Consider the following 19103-nt stretch of genomic DNA (forward strand, 5'->3'; position numbering starts at 1 on the left):
TCAACCCTCTGAACAAAAGCTTACAGAAACACACTGATGTTTTGCAGGATTTTAGGAATTACAGAACAGATGTGTGCTTTCAACCACAGCAGATGTAAAAAGCTGTTCCCCAATTTCCACAACAAGCTCGTGTAATTGTGTGCCAGAGTGCGCACATCCCCAGTGACTGAAACCTGTTAATACAAACCCCCCCACCCCCCCACCCCCCCTCCAAATTTAAGTGGTTCTGACTGATATATACACAGTGAATAGTTTCAGGTTTGCACCGAGGGAAAAAATACAAGATGTGAAAGCTGGAATATTGTGCAGTACTTGTTGTAACGAGCTTAAATATAGTTTAAATACGACCGAAATTAAAAGCTATTGAGTGCTGAAAGCTGGCGGAGAATTTTTAATCAGGTTTTTATTGTTAGTTTTTTTTTAAAATCTGAGCAGATGTTTTGTGATTTAAATCAGAATTTTAACCCTCCTGTTGTCTTCGAGTCAAGGAAGGAAAGGAGGAAGGAAGGGAGGGAGGAAGAAGGAAGGGAGGGAGGAAGGGAGGAAGAAGGAAGGAAGGAAGGATGGAAAGGAGGGAGGAAGGAAGGGAGGAAGGAAGGAGGAGGGAAGGAAAGAAGGAGGAAGAGAGGAAGGAAGGATGGAAGAAAGGGGGATGGAGGGAGGAAAGAAGGAAGGGAGGAAGATGGGAGGAAAGGAGAGAGAAAGGAAGGAAGAGAAGGAGGGAGGACGGAAGGGAGGAAAGGAAAGAAGGAAGGGAGGGAGGAAGGAAGGACAGATGAAAGGAAAGAAGGAACAGTTTTAACCAACGGGAGGACGACACAAAGGTTAAAAGGAGTTGATGGGCTAACTTGATTGGCTAGTTAGCCTAATTTAGCATATGAAATAGTAGGCTATCACTATGGCAACATAACAAACAAAACTTGTATGTAACTCAAGATTTGCCGTAATGATGTGAAGGGAAACCCAGAAGCAGGAAGTTCCTACAAATATATATATATATGTATGTTTGAGGATGGAAACAGGTGTTATGCTTATATACATCTTGCATATTTTTTATATATACACTTCAGATTCTTACACTATAAACCAAACAACTCTACCACTTCTCATCTGAGGGTAAAACTCGTCTCTGTGTCTGTGCTGCCGGGTCGAGTTAATTAGCTTTCCCACTTTGAGAGGCTCCTTTCACATCAACAAGGCGATTAAGGTTTTACTTGAGCTCGGCTAATCAGAGGGGAGATGGGTATCACGGCCAGCTGTATCCTGATCAGCCGTCATCTGCAGACCCTGACCTTGGAAATCATCGCGTGTCACATGTTCAAACAGGCGCTGCATCTTCTCCTCTCTTCAGTTTAGATTGAAGAATATTACTTCCACTTAATTTACTGATGAGCATTTGAGCTGTGATGCGACTCCTCCTAAAAAAAAGTGAGCAAACTAACCAATCCCTGACCACAACCTCTTTAAATTGAAAGTGACTCCACCTCTGCTTCTTCCTCCTCTTCTCCTCCAAAGATACAATTAAAGGATTAACATCCCAGATGATTTGGGACCTCAACTGGTTTTTATGGGGCTGAAAGTAACATAAAGAAAGGAAGACGACATTAAGGTCCCGCCCACTCTCTTTGTGATTGACAGCAGGGCGGCGGAAAGAAACAAAAAGATGGAGAGTAAAAGTAACAACTGACAAACATGAGGATTTTATTACTTTGATTTTAACACCTACGTCGTCAGTTGAACTAAAGTCGCTCTATAAGTAGCAAGAGGTAAAGTTAAGTAAATATTATCAAAATCACTAAATGACCAATATCTTAATCGCTTAATCCCGGTGGGATTTGGGATTCAGAGGGTTAAATATTAACCCTTGTGTCGTCCTCCCGGGTCTGTTTTGACTGTTCCTTCTTTCCTCCCTTCCTTCCTTCCTTCCATCTGTCTTTCCTCCCTCCCTCCTTCTCTCTTTCTTTCCTTCCTCTCTTTCCTCCCTTCCTTCCTCCCTCCCTCCTTCTTTTCTTCCCTCCTTCCTCCTTCTCTCTTTCTTTCCTCCCCCTACCTTATTTCCTGTCCTTCTTTCCTTTATTCTTCCCTTCCTATTTTCCCTTTTGCTTCCCTTACTCTGTCCTTCTTTCTTCCCTCCTTTCTTCTTTCCTCCGTCCTTCCTTCTTTCCTTTCCTCCCCCCTTTCCTTCCTTCTTCCTCCCTCCTTTCCTCCCTTCCTTCTTCCTGTCCTTCCTTCTTCCTCCCTTCCTTGACTCAAGGACAACACAAGGGTTAAACGATGAAGAAAAAACCCTCCTGAGTAAAATGTTAAAGGTCTGACTTCAGATTTAACCTCCTTTATAATCATCAACATAATTCAATTAAATTATATAACCAACTAATTACTCTCCAACACTACTTATTTAACCCTCCTGTTGTCCTTGGGTCAAGGGACGAAGGGAGGAAGGAAGGAATGGAGGGAAGGAAAGGAAGGAAGGACGGAGGTAAGAAGGAAGGAAGGTAGGATGGAAGGAGGAAAGAAGGACGGAGAAAAAGGAAAAGAGGAAGGGAGGAAAGAAAGAGAGAAGCAGGGAGGAAGGAAGGAAGCACAGAAGGAAGGATGAAAAGGGGGATGGAGGGAAGGAGGTAGGGAGGGAGGAAGGACAGATGGAAGGAAGGAAGGGAGGAAAGAACGAACAGTCAAAACAGACGGGGTCAATTTGACCCGGGGGGACGACAGGAAGGTTAACCCAGAAACAACTTATATCATCATTTTTATATTTTTTCAGTCAAAATGAAATGCAAAAAAGGACCATTCCCACTAAAATCATGACTCATATCACAATATCTGTCACAATAATCTCATTTTTCCTTTTTTGTTGAATATCATTCATCACTAATGTTGCACTCAACCCTCTCACTGCTCCTGTGTTAGCGCTCCCCTCCACTTGTTGACTCTCGATGCAACGCTCGCCTGCCTCTGACACCAACACCTGCCCGCCTGGAAAATGCCCCCGAGGTTTGTTTGACTTGCCTCGGCCTACGCAGCGAGGCAGCAAGGCAGCGAGGCCATGTTTACTCTGTCTGCTCCTGCTTTTTTTCTCTTTCCTTTTGTTCCCCCCCCCATCTCCTCCTCCTCCTCCTCCTTCTTCTTCTTCTTCTCTTTGAGCATGTTGGAGATAAGAGGAGGCACGTGCAGCCGTGATGGAGGGCAGAGTGGAAGAGGTGGAAGAGGTGGAAAGATGCCAGCTGAGACTAGAGATGCCTTTCAAATCTGTGTCGTGTCATTCTTAAACGTATCTTTGGCTGAAATGAATCACTTCCTGTTTAATTGTCCGTTCATTTTTCTCGGGTCAGTTGTAAGCAAACGTGATTCATTCAAGACAGGAAGTAAACAGCTGCTTCAGGTTGCTAACATGTTGCTGCAATGATTCAACAGCATTGAGTTTGCAAACATTATCTTTATCCAACTAAATTCTCCTTTCACTGACAACACTTCAATCATTTGTGGGCTAAACTGAAAAGAGCAGTTTTGTCCATCATGAAGCTTTTTAACTCTTTCATGCATGAATTATGATAACAATAATCATGAAAGAAGGCATGAAAGAAAATCTAACTTCATTTTTTTCCCCTCTATCAAATTACATTATAATAACATAAATCAAATCATTTCACAACTAAAAAAGCTGATGGCAGATAAAGTGGTAGGTTAACGGGAGAAGGTGCGATTTAATTCACCTTCTCCTCAACTTAAACAGACATTTAATTGTAATACTATTAATAATAACAATACCTTTATCTGTGTAGCAGCTGTTATACAAGAAAAGCAACTCAAAGGGAAATAAGTTCAACATATCAACTTATGACCATAGACTGTATAAAAGAAATGGACGTAACATCTGTGACGTCACCCATTGGTTTGTGGACTGCTGCTCGGAAGCCAATAGTTTTGAATCTAGGCGGCGCCATCTTGAAAATTTCAGGTGCATGCTGGGAAAAATAAATACACAGATTCTACTTATATGGGCATGAGGCGGGGCCATGGGTGGAGCGGGGAGGTTGCTATGGTTGCGAGGGCTGGATCTCAAGGACATTGGGCAATCAACCTGTCAATCAGGACGTAGCCACGCCCTAATGCATACCCTGCTTTATCGTCACATATAAAATCAGGGAGGCCAAAACTTCCCAAATGAACATCATACTGCATTGAAGAAGGCTTTAAACTAGCGATTGAGACCATAAACACATTTTGAAAACGTTTACTGAGGTTAGAAATCAAGTGAGAAGTTGGTGAATTCTCCATTGACTTGTATAGAGACGGTCGCCCCCTGGTGGCCTTTTGATAGAATGCAGCTCTAAGTTACTTCCACGTTGGCCTCATTTCAGAGGACCAGAACTCCCCGCCTGCTTAAAACCAGTATAATATGTGAATACTGTGTTGACTACTCAATTCTGTTATTTAAGAGATATAATCAAAGTGAGTCTATTATTGTGTCTCAAATCTCTTCTTCTCTACTTACACTTCATATTTTGATTGCATAAGTTCATATTCACATTGAGAAGTATGGAAACGTGAGTGTCTATAGCTGAGTGTGTAACTATGGACACTTCTCGCTATCAGGTACGGACCAGGACACAATGAAGGAACCGGTGCGCTCAGGCTTACTCAGAGTTGTTTATTACAGGCGGGGGTCAAAACCAGGTAGGTAATGGTACAATTAATCGGCAGGCTAAACTCTAAGGTCGGGGAATCAAAACTGAAGATACTCAAGGAAATTAAACGCTGGAACTCAAAGGACAAGACAATCCGGCACAGAACAGAAGGGAAGCACTGCTTAAATACACAAGAAGGAGGGGGAAGACAATTAGACACAGGTGAAACACATTAGGGCGGGGAAAGCAATCACACAGGCGGGAAACTTGACAGGAAGACAAGGGGTAAGACAAGGACTTCAAAATAAAACAGGAAGTGGCACAACAAGAACAGAAAATAAACTCAAACCCTAACAGACACTAACAGACCCTGACACTCGCTACACCTCAACGGTCGCCATCTTGGCTCAGTAGCAGAAGGGGAGGGACCACTTTTCAAACAGGAAGTGGCGACAGAGGACGTTGTAACTATGGTGAACATTGCCAAATTATACTAATGTAAATTATTCATGTGTTTTTTATACTAAGCACCACTCTACTGTTCATCAGTAGGTTTATTGGGTTAATTTAACAGCTTAGTGATTTGCTACCACGAATGATAATCCATCCAAAGCTCCATTTATCTGAGGGCAGCTGTAGAGTTGGTGATGATTCTCTGTCGGGTAAATACAAGAGTTTAAAGGGAGTTTAAAGGTTTCAATCAATAAGTCAATCAATAAATCAATTAGACTGTATTTCTATGGCACTTTTCACAACAAAAATAAATAAATAATGACTCAATAAAAACCGGAGGTGAGGAAACATCATCATACCTCTCATAAACCTGCAACTATGGACGCTTCTCGCCCTCAACGGTCGCCATCTTGGCTCCGTTGCAGAAGGGGAGGGACCACTTTTCAAACAGGAAGTGGCGACAGAGGACGGTGTATCTATGGTGAACATTGCCACATTATACAAATATAAATTATTCATGTGTTTTTAGCACTAAGCACCATTCTACTGTTGTCACATATAAGCCATCAGTAGGTTTATTGGGTTAATTTAACAGTTTAATGATTTACTACCACGACCGATAATATGAATATAAAAGTGTTTAACCCGAACAGGTAACGGATGAAACAGAAGATGAGTTATTCCTTCAGACGTCTGTCATGTGTGTCATGTGTTATGTGTCTGTTCATGTGACAGACGCTGTCCTGTCAGTCGGCCTCAGATCTGCTGCTGCTGCTGCTGCTGCTCTGTGTTTGCTTCACGTTGGACGGCTCGTTATCAGACATGAAAGCGACACGACGTGATTCGATTTGTCCGGTTTAATCAGACATCCACTGCTCTCTAATGCTGTTAGTCCAGGACAGGGAGTAATGTTACACCCTCTATGTGTGTGTGTGTGTGTGTGTGTGTGTGTGTGTGTGTGTGTTTACCTGCAGCGTGTGGACGTACATATGAAGGATCAACAATCTAATCGGTTGGCTTTAAAGCTCCTAGTTTTGCTTTTTATTGATCAGATGAAAAAGTTCAATTTACCGTAAATCATGTAAAAGATGAGAACATGACGATTGTTTATTAAGACTACATTTCCCATCTGCCCCGTCACTTCCAGAGCCTCCATGTATCATCTAATAGTCATACATTAATGCTAATATTCATCCATCCATCCATCCATCAACCATTTATCCATCATCCATCCATCAATCCATCCATTTATCCATCATCCATCCATCTATTTATCCATCATCCATCCATCCATTTATCATCCATCCATTTATCCATCATCCATCCATCATCCATCCATCATCCATACATTCATCCATCCATCCATTCATCCATGTCACTCAACCCATCTATCAATCTATTTATCCATAGATTAATTCATTGATTAAACCAACCAAGGTACTAACATCCAACTATTCTTCCATCTGTCCATTCACCTGTCCAACATCCTCCATCCATCCATCCACCCATTCATTTATCCATCCATCCACCCATTCATTTATCCATCCATCCATCCATCCAACCACCCATTCATTTATCCATCCATCCATCCATCCATCCATCCATCTATCCATCCATCTATCCATTCATCCTCCATCCATCCACTCATCCACCATCATTTCATCCATTTATCCATCATCCATCCATCCATTCATCCATCCATCATCCATCCATCCATCCTTCCATCCATTCATCCATCCATCCATCCATTCATCCATCCATTTATCTATCCATCCATCCATTTATCCATTATCATCCATCCATCCATCCATCATCCATTTATCCATCCATCCATCTATCTATCTATCTATCTATCTATCTATCTATCTATCTATCTATCTATCTATCTATCTATCTATCTATCTATCTATCTATCTATCTATCTATCTATCTATCTATCCATCCATCCATCCATTCATCCAAAGCTCCATTAATCTGAGAGCAGCTGCAGAGTTGGTGATGATTCTCTGTCGGGTAAATACAAGAGTTTAAAGAGAGTTTAAAGGTTTCAATCAATAAATCATTTAGACTTTATTTCTACGGCACAACAACAAAAATAAATAAATAATGACTCAATAAAAACCGGAGGTGAGGAAACACCATCATAACTCTCATAAACCTGCAATAAGTAAACACCAGGAGGTTGGATTAAAGTGTAAAAATAAAGAATACCCACATGAAATAAAGGATAATAAAAGAATAAAAAATTAAATAAAGTGACTGTAAAATAAAGTGGGTAATGTGAGGTGGTTGTCCTTGGGTCAAGGAAGGAAGGAAGGGAGGGAGGAAGGAAGGAAGAAGGAAGGAAGGGAGGGAGGAAAGGAGGAAAGGAAAGGAAAGGAAAGGAAAGAAGGAAAGAAGGGAGGAAGGAAGAAGGGAGGAATGGAGGGAGAAAGGAAGAAGGAAGGGAGGAAAGGAAAGAAAGACAGAGGAAAGGAAGAGAGAAGGAGGGAGGGAGGAAAGAAGGAAGGAAAGGAGGGAGGAAGGAAGGGAGGAAAGGAAAGAAGGAAGGAAGAAAGGTAGGAAAGGACAGAGGAAAGGAAGAGAGAAGGAGGGGGGGAGAAGGAAGGGAGGAAGGAATAAGGAAGGAAAGGAGGGGAGGAAGGGAGGAAGGAAGGAAGAAGGAAGGAAGGGAGGGAGGAAAGGAGGAAAGGAAAGGAAAGGAAAGAAGGAAAGGAGGGAGGAAGGAAGAAGGAAGGGAGGAAAGGAAAGAAGGACAGAGGAAAGGAAGAGAGAAGGAGGGAGGGAGGAAAGAAGGAAGGGAGGAAGGAATAAGGAAGGAAAGGAGGGAAGGAAGGAAAGGAGGGAAGAAAGAGGGATGGAGGAAGTACAGACAGAAGGAAGGAAGGGAGGAAAGAAGAATAAGACGGGGTCAATTTGACCCGGGAGGACGACACAAGGGTTAAATAAAGGTAAAACAAAGATAAGAAGAAAAGAGAAGAAAAGAGAAACATAAAAACCACAAAAGTTGTTTTATGAGCTCAAGACATGTTTGACACTGTAAAGTTTAGATTTTAATAATTAAAAATATTAAAAATATACTAAAAGAAATCAGAAGACACAAACATACTGTAATAAAACTTCTTCTTAAATAAGAGGAAGATATTTAATGTTCAGCTGGAGGACAGTTAAAGACCTGCAGCAGATCTGACAGCTGCTGTTTTCTGTTCTGACTCTGTTGTCTTTATTTCTGTGGAAACGCTGCTGTGGTGCTCCATTATAGAGCCTGTGTGTGTGTGTGTGTGTGTGTGTGTGTGTGTGTGTGTGTGTGTGTGTGTGTGTGTGTGTGTGTGTGTGTATGTGTGTGTTACTGTAATGTGTGTGTGTTATCTGTAGCTCTTATCTGCAGTCTGCTCCCCAGCTGGCTTACACCTGTCAGAGCCACACAAGGAGAGCAGAGGCACAGACTGATGGCCTGTGTGTGTGTGTCTCTGTGTGTGTGTGTGTGTGTGTGTGTGTGTGTGTGTGTGTGTGTGTGTGTGTGTGTGTGTGTGTGTGTATGTGTGTGTGTGTGTGTGTGTGTGTGTGTGTGTGTGTGTGTGTGTGTGTGTGTGTGTGTGTGTGTGTGTGTGGTCAAAGGGGAGGAAGAAAGAGAAAGTGCCAGAGTGTATGTGATTGAGGGGTTAAGGTCAGGTGAAACAAAAGCTCTCCTACATCCACATATAGAAATAAAACTTTTCAGCAATTTCTTCCGATTTTTGTTAAATTATTAAATTAAAAATCTTCTTAAAACGTTTAAAAAATGACGTCATTGTTAAAGTAAAGTTGTTAATTTGTCTTTTCCGTCCCCACGTTGCCTTCTAAGGAGGCTGTTGTTCACCGGTGTTTAAGCAAAGCCGAACAAGAGAAAGAAAAGAAAGGAAAACTGCAGGAATGTCTTTCAGATGCTAAAATGTTTTGTGTGTGTAGCGACCTGCTGGAGACCTCTGACCCGACCTTTGACCTCTGATATACACCGTGCACACACAACGTGCACTCTTGATGGAGTCTCTAAAAAACCTGCTCTGATCAATCACCACTGACTCTACCTGTTTTTTCTTGTTCTTTAGCATATCTGAACACAAATATCACTTCCTGTCTTTACTTTCACTCCCATCCCTCCGTCTCTCTTTCCTCCGTCCCCATTTCTTCCTTCCTTCCTCTGTACTTCTGTCCTTCCTTCCTTTCTCCCTCCCTCCCTCCTTCCGCCCTTCTTTCCTCCATATTTCATTCCTTCCTCCCTTCCTTCTTTCCTTTCCTTCCTTCCTTCCTCCCTCCTTTCCTTCCTTCTTCCTTCCTTCCTCCCATCTTCCCATCCTCCCTCCTTTCCTTGCTTCCTTCCTTCTTCCTCCCTTCCTTCCTTCTTCCTCCCTTCCTTGCTTCCTTCCTTCTTCCTCCCTCCCTCCCTCCCTCCCTCCCTCCTTTCCTTCCTTCTTCCTCCCTTCCTTCCTTGACTCGAGGACAACAGGAGGGTTAAAGAAAGTCCTGCAAAAACTACAAGTACCAGCAGCAGCAGCAGCTAGAAGTCTTCCCTCATATAAAGTGATTTAGGAATGAATGAGATCAGTTTGTAGAAGCACTTCCTTCCATGTTTGTTGAGTCTGGCTCAACCTGATCACACAGTGTCGATGTGAGGATGGAGAAAGAAGAGAAAGAAGAGGAAGAAGAGGAAGAAGAGGGAAGATTGTATTTTAGTAGCAGGTGTAAATCCAAAGAGCCGCTGATGACATCATCCAGATCACAAGCCAACAACAGGTGGAAATGGAGCAAAAAGGAGTTTTATTTATTTATTCTCTCAGATTGTTTCAATTCAACAACTTTTAGAGGGTCAAAGGTCAAACTGTACAGTATTTATCACATAAGACAGGAAATGATTGTAAGGCCAGACTATTGAAACTCCTAATTTGTGACAGAAACATGTTTTTTTTTTTTATTTCTTTCTCATTCTTTTAATCATCTTTTCACCTCCCAGGTTCATCTTTGGATCCCACAGTGAGTCCCGACTCCTAGATTGGAAGCCATTCTTCTACTTGGTATAATTAACTCTTCTTCTCTGATTGATTAAATACACTTTTTGATCTTAAACTCAACTGCAGCAGCTTGATGTGACGTCATCCGTGCAAATAACTTCACACGCCGGCTGCTTTCAAGATCATTCAGTGATTTTTCCATTCAACACGTACTACACATGTTGGGTTTTTAAAGGCTGATTCTGATATTTATAGACTTATAATATCTTAAAATCCAGTTTTTAGGCAAAGAAATACCTTAATAAACATACAATAAAGGATTAGCTGTTATGGGGGAACTCTGGCTTCAGTGTTTCTTACTTCCTGGTTATGGCCCTGCTCGCTTTTTAAACAGCATTTAATGATAATAATACTCAAATATGCTTCACACAACACTTTAAACCAGAGGAGTCAAACTCAGTTTCATTCAAGGGCCACATACAGAACAATCTGATCTCATGTGGGCCGGATCATTAAAAAGATGGAAGGAAGGAAGGAAGGAAGGAAGGAAGGAAAATAAGGAGGAGAAGGAAGAAAAGACAGGAATGAAAGACAGAAGGAATAATGGGAGGAAGGAAGGAAGGAAGGAAGGAATAAAGGGAAGAAGGAATGAAGGAAGGAAAGAAGGAAGAAAAAGAAGACAAGAAGGAAGGACAGATGGAAGGAAAGAAGGAAGGAAGAAAGGGAGGAAAATAAGGAGGAGAAGGAAGAGAAGACAGGAATGAAAGACAGAAGGAATAATGGGAGGGAGGAAGGAAGGAAGGAATAAAGGGGAGAAGGAAGGAAGGAAGGAAAATAAGACAGGGAGGAAAGAAGGAAGAAAAAGAAGACAAGAAGGAAGGACAGATGGAAGGAAAGAAGGAAGGAAGAAAGGGAGGAAAATAAGGAGGAGAAGGAAGAGAAGACAGGAATGAAAGACAAAAGGAATAATGGGAGGGAGGAAGGAAGGAAGGAAGGAATAAAGGGGAGAAGGAAAGAAGGAAGGAAAGAAGGAAGAAAAAGAAGACAAGAAGGAAGGACAGATGGAAGGAAAGAAGGAAGGAAGAAAGGGAGGAAAATAAGGAGGAGAAGGAAGAGAAGACAGGAATGAAAGACAGAAGGAATAATGGGAGGGAGGAAGGAAGGAAGGAATAAAGGGGAGAAGGAAAGAAAATAAGACAGGGAGGAAAGAAGGAAGAAAAAGAAGACAAGAAGGAAGGACAGATGGAAGGAAAGAAGGACGGAAGAAAAAGAAGACAGAAAGGAAGGAAGGGAAGATGGAAGGAAGAAAGGAAAATAAGACAGGAAGGAAAGAAGGAAGAAAAAGAAGACAAGAAGGAAGGAAGGGAAGATAGGAAGGAAGGAAGGAAAATAAGACAGGGAGGAAAGAAGGAAGAAAAAGAAGAATGAAGGACAGATGGAAGGAAAGAGGGAAGGAAGGAAGGAAGGAATAAAGGGAAGAAGGAAAGAAGGAAGAAAAAGAAGACAAGAAGGAAGGACAGATGGAAGGAAAGAAGGAAGGAAGAAAAAGAAGACAGAAAGGAAGGAAGGGAAGATAGGATGGAAGGAAGGAAAGGTGGAAAGTGGGCCGCACTGGACCCCTCAGCGGGCCGGATCTGGGCCACGAGCCGCATGTTTGACACCCCTGGTTTAAACTATGAAAAACCCTAAACCCTCCTAAACCACTTCCTCTTTGTGTATATTTGTAGTTTTAATGTTTCAGGAAGCAAAAATAAAAAGCAGGAAAACAAACAAACATGTTTCTCAGTTTGGTTTTTTATTGTTTTTGGACATTTAGCAAATTACTGCAGAAACATCCAAAGCAGTATACGAGCTAACGGTTACAAAGAAACCAGAACAAACAAACAACAAAAACAACATTTCTTAAATTAAAAATCATGATTGCATTCAGTTATATAAATCGAGTGCGGCTGATAAAAACTCATTGATTGCTATAAATGTCACTTGAACGCACCATCCTCACAGTCCTCTCACAGCGTTTTTCTTTTGTCTTTTTTTTTTTGATATATTAAGTTAAAGAAATACATTAAAAAAAAAAAAACAAACATGTTGGCTACGTCATAAAAAAACACAGCAACAGAACAGATATCACAGGTTTGACCACACAGAGCAATAATTTACACAAATAATTTAATAAATACATAAATAAATAGCAAAAAAAAAAAAAAAAAAAGCAGTTAGATATACTGTATAGTGGTAATACAGAAGGCTTTGTAATAAAAAATAATCATAGGATACCCAGCCAGTGATAAATAAGTGATTAACAGACAATCAGATCAGTTTCAGTTTAAGGCAGTTTTACAGCAGGAGTTTCTAATCCGAAGGCATTACCGGCTACGCTAGTTTTTAACTCTTATTTTAATGTTTCCAGGCAACAGCTACTGATCCACAGATCCACAAGCTATGTTAAAGCTAATCAGAGTGATGAGATAAGGTCTTCTCGGGCCTGTGAATTCTGTTTTTTTTTTTTTCTTCTTCTTCTCGGCTACAGGTCGTCCCCTCTCTTAGGTCTAGAAGCTAATAGCACTTGTGCAGAGATGCTAGAAAAATAAATCAACAGTCTAACGGTTCGTTAAGAAATGTTTGAAACAGTGATGTAAAAGATCCTTTAAGGAGGAGGAGGAGGGAGGAAGGAGGATGAGGAGGGTGAGGAGGGTGAGGAGGAAGGAGGAAGGGGGTTCGAATACACACCCAGAACCTCCTGAAGTGTCCTTAAGCAAGGCACTGAATCCCTGCCAGCTGCAGGTGAGCGGCTGACCTCTGACCTCAGTAATATGGGGTGCTGAAAGTATTCATCATTATCATCATCATCATCATCATCATCATGTGGCTGATTGGAGTTACACTGCAAAAAATCCTTAAATGAATTCCCTGTTTCAACCTTTTCATCAAATATGCCAGAAATTATGATTATTATTTAGTGATTTGTGCTTTTATTTTGTTAATTAAAATCACAAAAATAGGCAAATTACTCCGACAATGATGAGAAAAATTAGAATTTAGTGTTTAAAGGTTTAAAAAAAATGTTGATTTTCTACCAAATCATCAATCAACTGAAGTCAACCAGTTCTAGTCAATCACCAAAGTGCCATATAGTAGAGATAAGTTAAGATTTTAGGAGCTTAAATATATAAAATAAACCTTTTCAGACAGTTTTTTTTTTTTGCAGGGTAACTCAACCATCCACTCAGAGACACATCTGGATTGTGTATGTTGTGGTGAGACAGAGGTGAAGAAAGGCAGCCCTGATAATAAAAAGCTCCTTAGGATCAGCAGGCGGGGCGGAGGGGCATCTGCAGCAGGATCACCTGCCGGTTCTCGGACGGGTGGCATTTGTTGATGTGCCTCGTGAGTCCCGGCGAGCTGTAGAAGATGGCGGGGCAGTATTTGCACGGGTACACCTGCGAGGAGTGCAGCAGACGGATGTGCCTCTCCTGGCTGTCCCTGTTGGAAAAGTTCTCCCCGCAGACCGGACACAGGTGGCAGGTGGAGGAGCTCAGGTTGAGCGGCGCTGCGCTTTGCTCGCAAACCGGCACCGGCACCGGCACCGGCGCGTCTTCCTCCTCCGCCGGTTTTGGAGAGCCGTGCTGTGACGCGAGGTGTTTCCTCAGGTATGCTTGACGTTTAAACTTTTTCCCACAGTGATTACAATCGTACAAGCCTTCCTCTGAGCCGGACTCGGACGGCCCTGGGCTGGGTGTGTCTCTATCACTAGAATCCTTCCCGTCATCCGGTGAAGCCTTCACGGACACTCCTGCAGCCACTTTATTATTATTCTCTGGCTCCAAATTTTGCGGTTTCGGTTTGTGCCACCGCCGGTGAGAAGCGAGGTTAGCCGGGCAGCTGAACACCTTATCACACTCAGGACATCTGTACTCAACCCGGACTATTCTGGAGCATTTGTGCTGCGCCAGAGAGAACGGGTCTCTGTACGCTTCCCGGCACAGCTGGCACACAAACTCCCCCATCGGGTTGTCACCTCCAAGGGGCTTCTGATCCACCGGAGCTTCTTTAATCTTGAGCCCGAGAACCGGAGATGTGGTGACATCATCCTCAAAGTGCAGTTTCCGGATAGCTTTGGTTTTCTTGGACGGTGGTTTGCTTTTACGTTCGTGGGTGTCGCTGGAGGGTCGTTTGGCTGCGGGTTGGTTCGGGTTTAGGTTTAGGTTCAGGTTTGGGAGAGTCCCGGTGTTTGTGGCGCTGTTGCTGGAGGCTGGTTTCAGATCCGCCGGAGCGAAGAGGTGATCCAGAGCCGTGAGTGCCGCTGCCGGTGTGGGGAAAGACTCCGCAGAAACAGGTGAGCCCAGGTTGAAGCGTCTCTCGAAGTAGGAGCGGTCGTGGTCCTGACTCACGGGTCGGGTGGGGCTGTAGAGAGCCTGATACACCACCTCCGGGTTCCCAAACTGGACCGGTTTAGTGCTCTGCTCCGGTGCTGCAGCCGCCTCCCCGCAGGTGGGCGTCGGCGTGTGCGCCCGCACCGGGAAGGAGGCGAGGTGAGCATCAGATGCTGCTTGCTCCGGTTCCTCCTCATCGGATCGGACCCGGTAGGAAACCGGGTTGGGTTTCTTGTTCCTTTTCACTAGAAATCCTCTCGGCATGTTCTCGCTGGTCGGGGAGCTGAAGGCACTTTCAGGGAGAAGAAATCCACTTTCAGCCTCGCGCAGATAGAAACATCTGATGCGTCTTTTTTGCGTGTGTGTGTGTGTGTGTGTTGTTTCCTCCTTGCTATTGATCCTCTGTTTCTCCTCCCGAGGTGCTTTCACCACAACATAGCTGCACTCTTTTTAAGGCGACATGATGACATTGTTTCCGTCCCCCCTTGTTGCCTCATCCCTGACCAATCAGAAGGAGCCGAAGTCCCCTGTGGATTTGGGGAGTGGGTGTGGGAGGATGGAGAGGCTGATGGAGAAGAGGGAGGGAGGGAGGGAGGGAGGATTTGCAGATTGCAAAGCAGATGTACCTGAGGGTTTTTATTGTATTTCACCCCCCTTGCTCTCTCTCTCTCTCTCTCTCTCTCTCTCTTTCTACACACACACACACACACACACACACACACACACACACACACACACACACACTCCTCCTCCTCCTCCTCTTCGTCTCGACCCGGGCACACGCCAGGAGCCTCCTGCTTTTACGGTCTGATGAGTTTGTATAGAAATCTACACGTGCCTCGGCTTTATGTGTCTCCTTTGGGTGGGGGCTCTGGTTTGTCCAAAAAAAAAAAAAAAAAAAGGGGAGACATCCGTCCAGTATAACGGCGTCAAGTCGAGGTGATAAAAAATAAACAACAATAAAGACTTACATGGAAATGAAACTCCAGTGGACAACTTTTAGACGTTTAAAATTGTAGTTTTTTACGCAAATTTAAAAATAAATCTGATTTCCTCGTATTAAAAACTCCACATACCTCTAACCTTAAATAAAAACTCACTCTGATTCTCACTCACTTCTTTCAGATTAGATCATTTAAGATATTAAAACTCTCTCCAGGATAATTAAACACCTTCTAAATCGGACTTGCAGAGCAGTTTTACGCACTGGGCATTAAGGTTAAATTCAGCCTGCTGCTCTATTAGACAATTAAGACAAAAACAGCGACAGAATAAACATTTGTAACCCAGCTCTGGCTCTGCAGCATGTGTGCTGGCGTGACAGTTAACTCCGGACATATGAATCCGTCATTTTAGGCATACATAATTAATAGCGAGAGGAGGGTTTCCTGCTTTGCATCACAATGGCTGCGCTTGTGCAAGCTGTAGACCCGCAGTGATTGAAAAGGAAATTGCACAGTAGAGAGAGAGAGAGAGAGAGAGGGGCAAAGAAAAAAAAAGGAGGAGAAGAAGAAGCGGGGCTCCCCCCCAAAAAAAGCAATCTGGCCCCCAGATACCGTCGGCGCGTGCTGTGCGTAATCACTGCGCTCTTTCTGTGTCTCCAAATGGGGCAAACCGAGATTATCTGCGAGTTAAAACACATCAAACCCAATTCCTGCCCGGTCAGACCTGACCCGGTCAGTCTGTGCATCGGCTGCTGCTGCTGCTACCGTGAGGGATGACGGGATGTGCACGTGCATGAGAGGAGAGCTCTGAAATGTTTAATTTAAGGAGAGGGAGGTGATGTGGAGGTTAAAGATGTTTGTGGGGAGCAGCAGGTTTTAGTTGACGCCTCATTTGAGATCAGATGGATCATTCTGTCACATTTCTGGCTGAAAGTGAGAAGCTGAATATGATCCATCATGATCTCATAACTGTCTCAGATGGTTTTCTTCATTTTTTCATGAATTAGTGTCTTAAAATGTTGTGTGATCTGAACTAAAAAGCAGTTTACACTCCAAGAAACCCCCTGATTATCCTAAAACACCTGAACATCTGCCTGCTAGGTGAGATCATCCAAACATCAACTTCCTTCAAGACTCTTTCAAACTAAGTGTCTTTTTTATTTCTTATTTTACTTTAATTATTTACAAATTATTAAAGAAAATCCTGACATGTGAAAGCTAATTTCTAGTGGAACCATCTTGAAAAAAGTCAAATTGTATTAAGAGATTATATCAATTATTTTAGGGAAACTTTTTAGAAGTTAATAATACACATAAATGACTTTAGATTTCATTTTCAGTTTAGTTTGGTGCAGAGTTTATTATTAACAGTTTGGAAACATACATTTATAACTAAAAAGGTTCTAGTAGAATATTATTACACATAATACTTCATGCTAACAACCAATACAACACTATAAAATAAACCTTTTCAGCAACATATTGTAAGTATTAAGTATCATAAAGGTCCTAAATAAAGATGAGCCTCTGTGTAGATTAATATTAGTTCTATAAATACTGTAATAAATCATTAAATGCCATAAGGACTTTATAAAAAGCTGCAATTTTACAATATAATATGGTTTGAATATGATTTTTAAAGCAGTAAAGTTGTCATTAAAGTTACATATACTGTATAAAGCTTAGTGCTACAGAAAAAAAATGTAAGTATTATAGATTAAAATATAAAATATGTGCAAAAATATAAATTAGTTTAAGTTAAAAATACATCTTAAGTTCCCATAACTGCAGATTTGAACAGCCTGTTGTTTTATTTTCTTCAAGGCCGATCGTACATGAATCCTAAAATATGTGACTTTAAATTGTGACACCAGCAGAGAGAGAGAGAGTGTGTGTGTGTGTGTGTGTGTGTGTGTGTGTGTGTGTGTGTGTGTGTGTGTGTGTGTGTGTTGTTTGTAGGTGCGGACATATGCTGTCGTGTGCGGTTATTTTCCATGACAGGCCTCAGCTTAGCCTCATTAGCATACAGCTGTAGAGTGACACCCTCCTCCCTCCTCCCTCCTCCTCCCCCTCCTCCTCCTCCTCCTCCAAAAAGCCACACATCCACTTTCATCTACAGCCACTATACAGCCGCCTGATTGGTCACGCTGCTGCAGAGTCACCGAGGGGAGAGTTACAGTTGGCACATTGTAGTTTTCGGCACAGATACGTCCAAGAATGTCACAAATACTCATTTTTACTTGTATGAAAGAATTCAGTTTACATTATATGTTAAATAAGGAGTAATTAGGCAGCCTCCATACTGATTAAAAAGCTAATTAATTAGATTGTTATATGATTAAAATGTTTTATAAATGCCTGTACAAGGTTTTTGGGTTTTAATTAAATGGAAATCCTTTAATTTGATTGTTTTTCTCTAACAGGGAATATTTCCAGTTAACAGGAAACACAACAATACAAAGTTATAGTTTTAAGATTTTGCATTTTGTAGATGTTAATATTAGTGTTTCCACTCATTTAACATGAATAACATCTTTTATTGATTTAGGAAAGTGCTTTAAATTCAATGTATTGTAAATGTATTAGAGTAGATTATAGGGTTTTTCTGATTAGAGGAACAAATTAAAGTGACTTCTTCAACTTTTTGGGAAACACTTTTACTCACTTTCTTTCTGAGACTGAGATGAAGATAGTTAGATTAGTTTTAACTAGCTACCTAACAGCTAGTCAGGCTCTGTCCAAAGTTCAAAACAAGTCCTTACGAATTAAACAGCCAAATAAACACATCTTGATTATCAAACTACAGTATAGGTCTACAATTAAATCAGCAAAAATCAATCTATAGCAGTTGTAGTAAAGCACTCAAGAACGACCTCCAGTATAGGAGCGTAACATTAAAGCAGCAGGTTGAAATATGAAACCAACACAGAAGTGCACTTGAGTCTGGCTCCAAAACAAAAAGTGAGTCAGTTTCCATAAACGGCCATGTTGAAAAGCCAAACTTCACAAAACAACAAAACATAATAGTACTAAAACCAGTTACCATGGCGTTATCCCCAGATTCACAGTCATGTCATGAAAAGTAACTAAAATGTTGGTTGCCTAAAAACTCTTGTTCAGTGTTTGTTTGTAGTAAAAGACCCTCTAATGAATTTAATGTCCAGTTTTTCTGATGATTTAAGCTTGTTTTTTGCCAGTGAAGTTATCATTAGCATCATCACAGTTACCCATAGACTGTAGTAAACACACCCTGACCATGCTAACCGAGCTAGCAAACATTAGTCACTTCTGGCTCCAAAAATCTAAGATGACGACGATCAAAATGAAAACTTGAAGCTTCAAAACTGGAGTAATTTTGGAGATGTTAAGATGCTGTGGTTTAGTTCTGGTTAGCTTTAGACACAAAAATCACTTGGTGAGCAAACAGCTGAGATGTTTCCAGGACTCTAGATGACTTCAGATGTCCAAACTGTCACCAAGCTACGTTTACACAGGGGTTGTTTATATCAGGATTTCAATTTTTAAAAGTCTATTTTCACTTTGCTGAATCAAGTTTTGCTGCTGGGATCCAAAACAGAAACTTGAATTTGTAAAGTTTGTTAACACACGTCAGCCTTTACTCACTATTTTAATGACACTATGATTTCAAAGATGTGTGTGTTTGTATCAATAAAGTTTTATTCTGCTGTTTAAATAAAAGTTACAAACTTTCTGACG

General features: G+C 41.8%; 1 protein-coding gene across 1 annotated transcript; it reads right to left on the reverse strand.

The window, feature by feature from the left end:
- Positions 1-13377: 13377 nt before the first annotated feature.
- Positions 13378-14706, reverse strand: insm1a (insulinoma-associated 1a). The gene has a single exon (XM_053336814.1). The coding sequence runs from the start codon at positions 14704-14706 to the stop codon at positions 13378-13380; it is 1329 nt and encodes a 442-aa protein (XP_053192789.1).
- Positions 14707-19103: the final 4397 nt, after the last annotated feature.

The sequence above is a fragment of the Scomber japonicus genome, chromosome 17, assembly GCF_027409825.1.
Source record: "Scomber japonicus isolate fScoJap1 chromosome 17, fScoJap1.pri, whole genome shotgun sequence".
In the NCBI taxonomy this organism is placed as follows: Eukaryota; Metazoa; Chordata; class Actinopteri; order Scombriformes; family Scombridae; genus Scomber; species Scomber japonicus.

Bases quoted from the DNA above. Each gene is read 5' to 3' on its own strand.
- insm1a (XM_053336814.1), bottom strand. From the start codon at position 14,706: ATGCCGAGAGGATTTCTAGTGAAAAGGAACAAGAAACCCAACCCGGTT.